The sequence below is a fragment of the Wasmannia auropunctata genome, unplaced genomic scaffold, assembly GCF_000956235.1.
Source record: "Wasmannia auropunctata unplaced genomic scaffold, wasmannia.A_1.0 LD335691.1, whole genome shotgun sequence".
Taxonomy (NCBI): Eukaryota; Metazoa; Arthropoda; class Insecta; order Hymenoptera; family Formicidae; genus Wasmannia; species Wasmannia auropunctata.
In genome coordinates this window covers 28,221-39,670 of record NW_012027199.1, presented here as the reverse complement: position 1 = coordinate 39,670, position 11,450 = coordinate 28,221, and the positions used below count along the sequence as shown (strand labels likewise).

General features: G+C 31.5%; 1 protein-coding gene across 1 annotated transcript; it reads left to right on the top strand.

Annotated features, from left to right (window-relative positions):
- The first annotated feature begins 9,376 nt into the window (after positions 1–9,376).
- Positions 9,377–11,247, top strand: LOC105456388 (serine protease inhibitor 3-like). Its single transcript, XM_011700359.1, has 2 exons — positions 9,377–9,560; positions 10,535–11,247. The coding sequence occupies exons 1-2, from the start codon at positions 9,476–9,478 to the stop codon at positions 10,714–10,716; spliced, it is 267 nt and encodes an 88-aa protein (XP_011698661.1). The 5' UTR covers positions 9,377–9,475; the 3' UTR covers positions 10,717–11,247.
- Positions 11,248–11,450: the final 203 nt, after the last annotated feature.

The window sequence follows — 11,450 nt, the reverse complement described above, 5'->3', positions numbered from 1 at the left end:
AAACAGAAACAAAGAACGTGCATGAAACAGTGATGGCTCTATAATTCGCGCCGAAATCATTAAACCAGTGTGCGCGCCCGTAAACGATATTTACGATTACACATCAGCGCATTAAAGAGATTAAAGTAGCAACAGTGCGTAATCAACATATCGAAAATTTTGACGTCCATTTTTGCGGAGCAGGGAAACAGATAGAACAGGAGAGAATAAACAATCGATTACTGCCGGCAATATTGATGGTTAATGATATCGCTAATAACAAGTTTTGGATATCAGGACAGACGCAAGCTGTATCATAGCTGCAGCTTTCCCGCAGCCATGATGGGCGTCTCTCTCAGCAGGCTGACGCGATGAATGCGCTAATCAGTAGCACACAGTTGGCATACAAATTCGATGAAATTAAATACCAAGCGGAAATGCCCGTCGAAAATGTTTTTTCACGTTACTCTGAAGGGGAATTGGACAAACAAACTACGGGAGAAATCATTTTGCGTTGAAAATACGAGAAGGAATTGAAGTGGATGTCTGCATGGATAATTCATCTCGTGTTGAGGCTCTTTACCCTCGAAGGGACGCTTTCAATCAGATATTGGAGGATGTTTATTCTCGCAATGAAATTAAAAACAATGTTTACGCAATTTTGAAAACAAAAATTTTTGGAATAAAAAACAATTAATAAATTCCTAGTTTTTGCAATGAAAAGAATAGTTATAAAAACGGAAATATCGTGCACGATATAAAAAAAAATCAATTTATTAAGATAATTGCACATTTATTCTTAAGTATAGTTTGTGCCTAACAAATTTAATCTTAAAAGTTAAATTAATTGTTTCTATTTATTTAAAAAAATCGATATAATTAGCATTTTGTGTAACACTTTACAAACAATCATGCAACCAATTGTTAGTTTAATTTAAATATAATTTTCAATTTTCTATATTATTCAATTAATAAAACATTAGCTTCAGATATAACAAATATAATTTCAATTTTCTATGTTATTTAATTAATAAAACGTTAACTTCAGATATAATAAAAACAATAAATAATAAATAATAGATAAAATATTTTATATTTCTAAAGAGATACACATAAAGTGTGAAAAAGGAAGTACTCAATCATTTTCTTGCTCTTAGCTTCGAAATCATTCTCTACATAGCAACCGTTATTACAAAGGTATTAAGAGTTCTTTGACGAGATCGATTCTTAAGTGACGATGAGAAAAAGGACGAAAGAAGCGCATTTGAGGGATCGGCGCGTCGATCGCATAATTAGTCACGACGCGCCGGAAAGCGACGAGGGAGGCTTTGCGGAAAATAAAAGGGCAAACAAGGGCGCAATGAATCACGGTCTGATTTGTAGGCGCAGGGTGATCGTGCGAACCGAGCGGCCGGGCTCGTTGAAATTCCACGAAGACGCTGAGACTTTTTAAGGAAGAGTCGTTTGTGAAGAAGCACAGAATCCTTCCGGACCAATTAACTTGTCACGACCTTCTAAAATGCGGAGACCTCACGATGATTCCAATTTCTTGCAAGTTCGATCCGACGCATTGTAAAATTCATATAAGTAAATATAAAAGTTTTAAAATTCACGCGTTTACGACGTTTACTATACAAACGTTTACTATTGCAATTATACAGCAGGCAATTGTAGCAACAATAAATCCATCTAAATTTTTTAGAAAAACTATTGGCTTTTGGCTTTTTAAAAATGTAAAAGTAAAAACAAAATAAAGTCCTACGCAAAACTGTTCTTTATTATCTAATTGTAAAGAGTAAGGAAGTCTGAGGCCTTATATCGAAATTCATACAAAAATATAAAAATTTTTAATGTTTAATAAAACGTACGTTAGTGCTTAATAGAACGCTTAATTGCCCATTCACTTTAATTTTGCAAATTCGTAATTTATACATGATTCCAAATGGTCGTAAAATTTTATATAAAAATCACAGATCTATAATATGCAGAGTTTAAATTGAAATCTTGTGAATAAAAATTCCATATTATGGATATAAATGGAATATTAGTATAATAGAATTTTAGTGATTTAATATATTAGTATAATAGAATTTTAATGATTTAATACAATAAGAGTAATTACAATTTCGAAAATTATTTTTTATTATTGAAAAGTGTTTTTAATGTGTAAATTTCATGTCGCATTATTATTATCAAAACTTTCTCTTTATAAAATAAAAATGTAGTTAAGCATAATTAATTGCCATAATAATTTACGGGTCAAACCCATTAACCTTTAGGGAACTTTTTCCTTGGTAGACGGATAAAGTTGCGCTTCAATTATTATGTGCTACGGGTCGATGGTTAATATTGCGGAAGAATTTTCTGTAACACCCAATGTAAATCGTAATCTGAGCTAATCGCTATAGAACCCTTCTTACGTCGACCCCTTCTAGTCGTTATAATAAGATTCTTCTATGTAGCTTACTTTAGTAAATTAAAAATAATTACTGATTAAAAATAATTATTGTTGCTCATTAAATGAGATTAAATGACATTAAATACATTTTGAAAAATTATAAGTTTGTCATTTATTCATTTATTCATAATAAGTTGCCAATATGCAGGATTGGATAGTGCCTAGTTAAAAAGATAAAAGTTAAGTTAAAAAGTTAAATAATTTTAACTTAACTTAGTTACATTTTAGGTCTCTTAACTTTTAACTTAATTTAGTTACATTGTATCGGTAACTATTAACTTTTGATCTAACTTTCTTGGAGTTACATTTTTAATGCTTTTTGTAAACCCAAAATAAGATACATGTCTAAGTTAGTGTCTTCAAACTCTAATTTGAGAACACATATCAAGGCAATTGTAATAATTAATAATATAATAAATATAATCTGGCCGCGGGAAGAAATCACTGTTCGCGGACCTTCTGTGCATTAAATCACGTTGGAAGAAGTCCTTCAAAATCGATCTTTTTCCCACGGCTCGACAGAAATAAATATAACAAATATATACTTTATTTAGAAACTTTTTTTAGAAACTCTAAAATTATAAAATGAAAAAATTTAATTTTAACTTTTCAATTATTCTTTTTTTATTAGCTTAACTTTTAACTCAATTAATTTATTATAGACTAACTTGAATCTTAACTAAGTTAAATTTTTAGACTGTTAACTTTAGTTTAACTTAGTTAAAAAAAAATATTAACTTACTCAACCCTGCCAATATATGTATAAAAATTTCCAAATCTAGCACACAGACATCTAGCATTTATATCTCGCAATTTATTTTACAATTCTTTAAATTGATGAAATAAGGAAAACGGTTTTTTATAACTTTTGTAATCTAATAATATTAAAATTGATTTATTTAATATTAATAAAAAAATTAAAAAGTAATATTTAAAATTTCAATGGTTAATGTTTAATTATAATTATTATAAAAAGTGGAATGTAAAAGTGGAAAAAAAATTCATTTTATATATCAAGCGTCATTTCCTCAAATATTTTACGACTAATGTTCATACTCTGTACGTATTGGTTTGCTTCTAATTTCACAAAAATAAGAAATCTAAGACGTAAACGCGTTTAAAAACAATGTCATTCGTTCCGTTCTGCAATGCATTTTGCAACTAACCGTCAAATATTGCGCGACCGACCGCGTGAACTCTTGCAAAATTGACTTGGAGCCTTCATCACGAACTCTCGCGCAGATATATATATATATGTGTGTATATGAATATATTAAATACATCGCCGAAATGTAATTTTGCTCGGGTGAGTTTATACCGGGAGTGACGAGTGGCTCGTAAAAGCCGATGAGTTTACAATGAAATTACATCGTCAGCCGAGCAGCGTTCCACACCTTATTACTGTCATTACGCTTAAACGATCTATCGTGCCGTGAATCAATTCGATAGCCAGATTGATAATCGCTCCAGTAGCGAATGTTCCGTGTTCGGATTCATTTCCACGTCGATTTATATCCCTATCGAGGCGCGCTTGACGCAGATATCAATGCATTGAATAAACGCAATTGCAATAGAGACAGAGAAGTTATCATAAACATTCACGAATCGCACGTATGATGCGACAATGATAATTATATCGTATGTAATTGATTAACAAGTGCCGACAAAAGAATGAGCTGCGCGCAGCGTTGCCACTTATATTTAAATTCTGTTATACTAAAGCATGGTCTACAATGGGCATGATAGCAGTAATGAATTAAAGAGCAAGCGTTATGAGTAAACTGTAGGATTAAAGACTTCTTAAGGTTCATCTACAATGAGAATAGAATATCGTAAGCCGTAAGAAATTGATCAATTATAGCCGAATATAAGAAGAATAATCGACTATGATTGATCAATTTCTTACGGTTTATAACTTACTACTCTCATTGTAGATGGACCTTTATGTCCGAGTGTCTACAATGACGTATAGGTCATTGTAGGTATGTAATATAGATATATAAAGGTTATAATGAATCAATGTGAAAATAGTATTTATAAATACGAGGTACATACGCAAAATTTCACACCTCGTATTATATACACGAGGTACGAACTCGGAGCCTTGTATCTCTAAAGAAAAAATATCGCGAATTCAGATGCAGTACCTCCAGATGCAGAAGCAGCAGAAAAGCAGTACCTCCAATTGTATCGCCAAATTTATTATTACCTTGTATATTCTATACCTCGTGCTAATGTACCGCGAAAAATACCATCTTTTAGTGTGTAACTCGAAATGTCATTTCCATATTCAAAAAAATACCTCGAAGTTGGAGGCACTAAGCGATTAAGGGTGTACTGAGTTCTCATTGGCTGAGAGTAAAAAGTAAAGACCGTACACGGAAAGCACGATTTTATTGAAAGATATAAACATTTTGCTAAATACAGATCTGAAAATAATTTTTTATTGAATCATCAAAATAATTTGTTGGAATATTAAAACTAATAAGCATTGCTATAAAACGTTTTGATATTCTAGCAATCATTTTGACTTTCGCACAAAATTATTTTGATTGTTGAACAAAAATTATTTTCAGATCTGGATTCAGCAAACTTGTTCTTTTCGTGTAAGAAATGGATTTCAACTATTTCGCTTACGGACTTACTTAGGTCCATCTACAATGAGAGTAAAAGTAGGTCGTAAGCCGTAAGAAATTGACCAATCACAATCGAATGTGAGAAAAATAATCGACTGTGATTGGTCAATTTCTTATATGGCTTACGACTTACTACTCTCATTGTATAGATGGGCCTTTATTCTACGCTCTATTAGGGGCTTTCTACAATAAGCCGTTAGTCACTACTCATGTCATACTAACTAAGAATTGATCAATCGTAGGCGAATATTTTTCTTACATTTAACTGTGATTGGTCAATTCTTATGATTTACGGCTTAAGATCTGACATACGACGTATTGTAGACAGCCCCTTACACTGAAAAATCAGCTTACTCTGACGTGTTATTCGATCCTAAATTTATTACTGCTACATTGCAGACGCCACTTAATTCTGTTGTGTGTTTTAAGCAAACGATTATGAGATTGTTCTCGATTAATTTCTCTCAACATGGTATACCAGTAGAATAAAAAATATTACTAAAAATATCTAGATCAAACTGGAAAATCGCTTAATTATCGCTTAACCGCGACGAGACCCTAGTAAACACTTGTAAATGTCATCTTAATGCAGCTCCGAGGCCATCCGGCTATTCCCGTCGAACGTTTTTTCAAGTCCCCCCATTGCTCCCGTGCACAATTGCATAGGTATATGCCGTCGCTCGCGATTGTACCATTCACGCAAATCAACGGCCGTTACATCGGGCTTGTAATCCATCCGCACCAATCTGTCCGCGTGGAACTTTACGACTGGCAATAACGATTTTACAACACGTGCGGGATCGTCCCGTCGCGTGTATGTACGCGAAAGCGCAGAGGTACGTGCATACGTATGCACGTGACTAACCCCATTCGTTCGATATCCTCCTCGTAGTACAACTCGCAGCGGTGCGCGAGAGGGATATCGCGTGACGCGCTCTTCCGATTTTGCGACGGATTCTAATGTGAGCGGGTTCGAGTTCGAAACTAGAAACGAGACACTCTTTTGAGTGTCCTTTGCCTTTGTAGTGTAGGCTTCGATTCCATGCCCGCCGGGCGTGCGTCGCGTCGATACCCATTTAAAATATATAGCGTTCCGCGCAACATTTTCAAAGTGTGTCGAAAAAAATCGCGAGGCAGGGTAGTTTTGATATCTCCCAGAATTTTCTCAATAGAATGCTTACGATAAATGTAAAAATGTAAAATTCGCTCGAAGCTTTAGTAGCGAAATCATGATGTACGTTTGAAATTCAAGATTATGCAAAAATAGAATATTCTCGAAAAGTGAATATTTAACGCCGAGTTTCCGGTTTTCAATTTATTTGCACGTTTATTATAAATTTACATTTATAAATTTATTTTGTAAAAACGGTCACGAAAACTCATTAAAAATATCGATACCTCAGAGGATATCTTAAATGCACTAGAACTAAAAATACCAAAATGGACATTATTAAGAATTGTTGAACCTATTAAAAATGGGGGACAATGTGATTCTTTCAAAGGTCGATAAAATATAAAACCGTCTGACCAAAAAGCAAGAGAGGAAAAAAAACCTCGACAAGTGTTGAGTGTAAATTCTCGCAATTTATTAACGTTCATTTAGGTTGGACGAACTAGAGCAAGTGTGAATGTACTAAACGTTTTTAACGAAGGATCAAGGAACGAATCGTGTCAGATGGTCTTTTATATCGCCATGCACAATGAACAAAATAAATTTATTATATGAGAGTCTTGGTCATTCACATCTTGGGATTTTAGACTTTAACACATAATTACTAAATTTAAATAAGTTCTAAATCATCCAATCACCAGCATTCTTTTCATTTAGCGTAAAAAATTAAAGGTATATTACAGTAATATTTCATACTGTTGCAAATACAGTCGAACCTTGATAACTCGAATCTCAAGGGACTAAAAAAATTGTTCGAGTTGTATAGAGTTTTTGACTTATTCGAGTAAAAAAGGATTAACATATGAAAATTCAACTTGCGGAGGCTTTGTAAGAGAGTTTATAATTTTTCAATTATAATGGCTTTTAAAGGAAGAAAATCAATATTTAAGAGTAATTATTTATTGCGTACATATGATAAATGTAACCATAAAACAAAATATCAGGCTATTACTCATGGTTACACATAGCTACAACTTCGAATTATAGAGGAGAATTTTGACTTGTAGAGGTCTGGTTATTTTAAGTTCGAGTTACAGAGGTAAAATCTATATCTAAATGCCTGACAAATAATTCGAGTTAAGATAGGTTTTATTTCGATTTATACAGTTTTTCCGCAGCGGAGCGGAAGGGGATGAACAAAATTTTCGTCTTATAGAGGTTTTCGAATTGTAGAGGTTCGAGTTATCGAGATTCGACTGTATAATGCGAAATGGTATAGCAATATTCCTGTAAAATTGCAGCATATTGAAATGTTCGGCCTCAAAAAGATTGCAATAAAAATTTATAACACTGAAATATAATGTATTTAGAATGACGTAATATTGCTATAAATTTTCCAAATATTATGGACGTAATAAATATAAACGCGTTTTCTATCTTAAACTTATTGTTAGTTTAATCTGTTTATTAGAAAAAGAATGCAATAATCTCACTTCAGGAAGAACGCAATAGAGGAGGCGATAGGAATGATGATTTAATCTTATGTGTCATTATCCTCTCTATTATAGAGAGAAAGAGAGAGAGAGAGAGAGACGCACCAGCCTATTTCTCTCTTTCTAAACCTGATAATGGAAACCTCATTAGAATGCGTAGTTTATATTTAGGTATGCGAGATAAACAACATTCCTGTACTATAGAAAAAACAAGAAAAAGAAGAAACTATAAGGCCCACAGACACGCTCTAAAAATTTCCTTCCTAGGTCTAATTTCCATAGATTTTTTTATGTGACCGATACATTCTTTTGTACGATAGAAAAGACAGTAGAAAATACAATATGAAGCATATGAAAAATATGTGGACAAGGTATTCAGATTTCCATAGTTTCGTTACTTTATCTTAGCAAGGTAAAATCTTTAGAAACACATTTTCAAGATTCTAAATTTTAAGAAAATTCATTGCAATTATACAAAAAATTTTCTGCTTTCTGTTTTTTAGATAAAAATTTCTTAAATTAAATATACGTATATTAAAATTTTCACCAATATTTTATCTTAATATTACAAAATTAATAAAATTCACTTTAAATTGCTATTGGATATTGATATTATAAAGAATAAAATATGTCTATATGATCATTTTCTCGTTTACTTACTGAATGCAATAATACGTTTATTTATCTGTTAATAATGTTGCGTACGCTGCTATAAAACTTTTATGGTAGTATGATATTACATATTATATTTCTCTTAAAAAAAAAAACAAATCTTAATTTTGTCTAAAAGCCAAACCTTTAAAGTTTCAATGTAATTATCAATTTTGCAATTGCTCTATTTCTCTTTTCTTTTATTATTATTATCTTTTCGACCTTGGTCTAATTTCCATAGGTTTTTTTAGGATGTGACTGATACATTCTTTTATACGATAGAAAAGACAGTAAATACAATATGAAGCATATGAAAAATATGCGCACAAGGTGAAGCACATGCCCAGCGTGCAAAATACTTTGTATTTACTTTATATTTTGCTAGCTTCGTTATTTTATCTTATCGCAAAATAATATTTCTGGTCTGGGAATCCATTTCGAAAACTTTTTCAAAACTTTAAGAAAATGTAATAACAATATCTTTTATTTCCTTTTATTTTCTCTTCCCTAGATAGGGCTCTTAAATATAATAAAATTAAAGTAAATTGAATTAAATATCTAGATTTTTATTAACGTTATCTTAATTATTAACTATTAACGTTAGTACATAATACGTATTTTAAATTGTTACTGTGTACCAATTCTGTCTATTACAGTCAGTAAATTAAAAAATAAGAATCAAACTTTTGAAAAAATTATGAGCGACTCATGTTCATTTTATTTTAATAGTGTATGCGATGTATGACAAATCCGCGTCAATTTGCACAAAAATTAAATGTCAGTGTCAATTCGATGCGTATTTAAGTGATTTTACGCTAAAGAAGCACTGCATCACGTACGTGCGATAATCCGATGCAGCGTTATCGCATGTACGTGTATACGTTATTATTTTCTCAATTTTATTTAGATATGTGTCAACAGCCCAAGCGTACTTTAGCCGCTCGGCACGGATCGGTCTGATACACGTGAAAAAAGAAGACAGAACGAGCAGTGAAAAGAAAGTACATTTCAAATGTCAAGATCACGCACGAAAACGTGAGAGATCCTATATAAAGACCTTGTCGTGCGTGGCCGCGTTAAAAAGAAGTTGGCACCCAAAGTAGAAGCAATTCCACGAAGTATTCGAGTCGTATTGAGTATCGAAGTCATGGCATCCAAAGTACTTACGATATTTATAATAGTCAGCATGGTCGGTTTGATCCTGTCGGAAATTTCAGCTGACAATGAGACAAGTGAGTAACTAACCATCTCTTATGCTGACAAATATGTTATTTATCAATCATTTAAACTCAAGCAAAATAGGATAGAGGGGCTTTTTATTCATTTCTCGCAACGTTTATACGCAATTAGAAAATTTTGTGTAAAATTTTGCACATTTCACGCGTCCCAAACGGTCCAACCAAATTTTTATGTTAATTTAACATTCAACACAAAATGAATATGTCATAAGTAATTATATAAACATTAACAAAAATGTAACACCTTGACTCAATTTGAAAACAAATTGTGGAAGCATATTTCTTCGGTAAAATTAACATTTAATTATATGTTAAATTAGTTACATTTATTCATTTTTTAACTCATCTACAAAAATTATATTTTAAAACTACATTAATTTCTATGTTATTTATTCACATATAAATTTACTGATAAATTGTGTTATTCTAACTTTCTATTAAGAAATATCAATTTTAAAAATTCAAATAACATAATCATTATATTAAATTAGCACTCGAATATTAAAAATTCAACAAAACATAAAAATTTAACAAAGATTTGAGTGAATCATTTTTAACACAAGTACAAAATATTCTCTGTGTACAATTGTAATCAAGCTATCGATTAAGATTATTAAGAGCTCGATCGATTGGACTGTTTTTGAAATCCGGTAATCTCAGGTATACCTAACTGGCCGGCTTGCGTAAAGATATACATGGATCAGTCTTGAGCTGCGCGTACACTTGACGCGAGACACTATCGTATCTCTTGATGTTTCTGAACAGTACATATTAAACATTTGAAGGTCATGTACTCTCTCAAGAAGCAGTCATGTTTGTGCAATGTAGTTGCAAGCATGTCACTGCGAGGAGAAATTGCTTGCCATGAAAATTTTCACTGTAAAATGATATAAAACTGATGGAACAGCCCCATCCTATTCTATATAATTACCTGAGAATTAATAGTTTTATTTTCATCATCAATATAGTATCGGAACGAAAATGCGTACCAGGAAAAGAATACCATAACGGCTGCAATGGCTGCTACTGTGGACCCAATGGCAATAACATCATCTGCACAAAGAAGCTGTGCATACTGCATGATCCAAATACGAATCAGGACATACAAGCGCCAGAGATTCCGGCACCTGATGATTTCTGGCAAAAATGAATGTAACTGCACTCGAATTTGCTCGCATTTAATTGTGTGAATTAATATGTAGTTATAAAACGATCCGTTGTAAAATGATCAATTAATATCATAATATTCTTTATGTTACAAAACGAAGTATCAGTGTTTTTAAACCAGTCAGCTTTATATTTAAAATTTGTTTAACATGATCTGAAATACGCATTATAATGTACAATTTAAAGAAATTAAATCATTAAATGATGTTTCGATTAAATAAATAATAAAAACGTTCAACAGATGATGTATTTAAGAACGTAGAAATTATAAATTAACCGAAAATACAAATCTTTAAAATATAAATTTATAAAATAAATTTGACAAAATGTATTTATATTATATATTTGTATTATTTTTAAACACAATATAATTCTTACTGTTTAACTATGAATAAAATGCAATACTTTATAAGTAAAATGTATACTTTATAAGAATGTTAACTTGCTCACAAAATGTAAAAATTTATGTAAACTTTATTGCGATGCCTAAATAAAAATAATGGAAAATCTGATATATTACTAGGTATTGTAAAATGCTCAAATTGAATATAAATCTTGAAATATTTATTATTAATAAATTAGTCGCAAAATATAATATAAATACGTGAGCATAAAATTCAACATAAACTTGTAGCTACAGCAGAATAGATTTTAATGATAGAAAGTAAACAGTATATCGAGCAGTAATGTAAATATCGACAAAAGATCGGAAGAGCA

What these genes read in the sequence shown, in the direction of transcription:
- LOC105456388 (XM_011700359.1), top strand. Translation starts at nt 9,476, where the DNA reads ATGGCATCCAAAGTACTTACGATATTTATAATAGTCAGCATGGTCGGT. An exon ending in TTCAGCTGACAATGAGACAA is followed by an intron (nt 9,561 to 10,534) that starts GTGAGTAACTAA and finishes TCATCAATATAG; the next exon opens with TATCGGAACGAAAATGCGTA.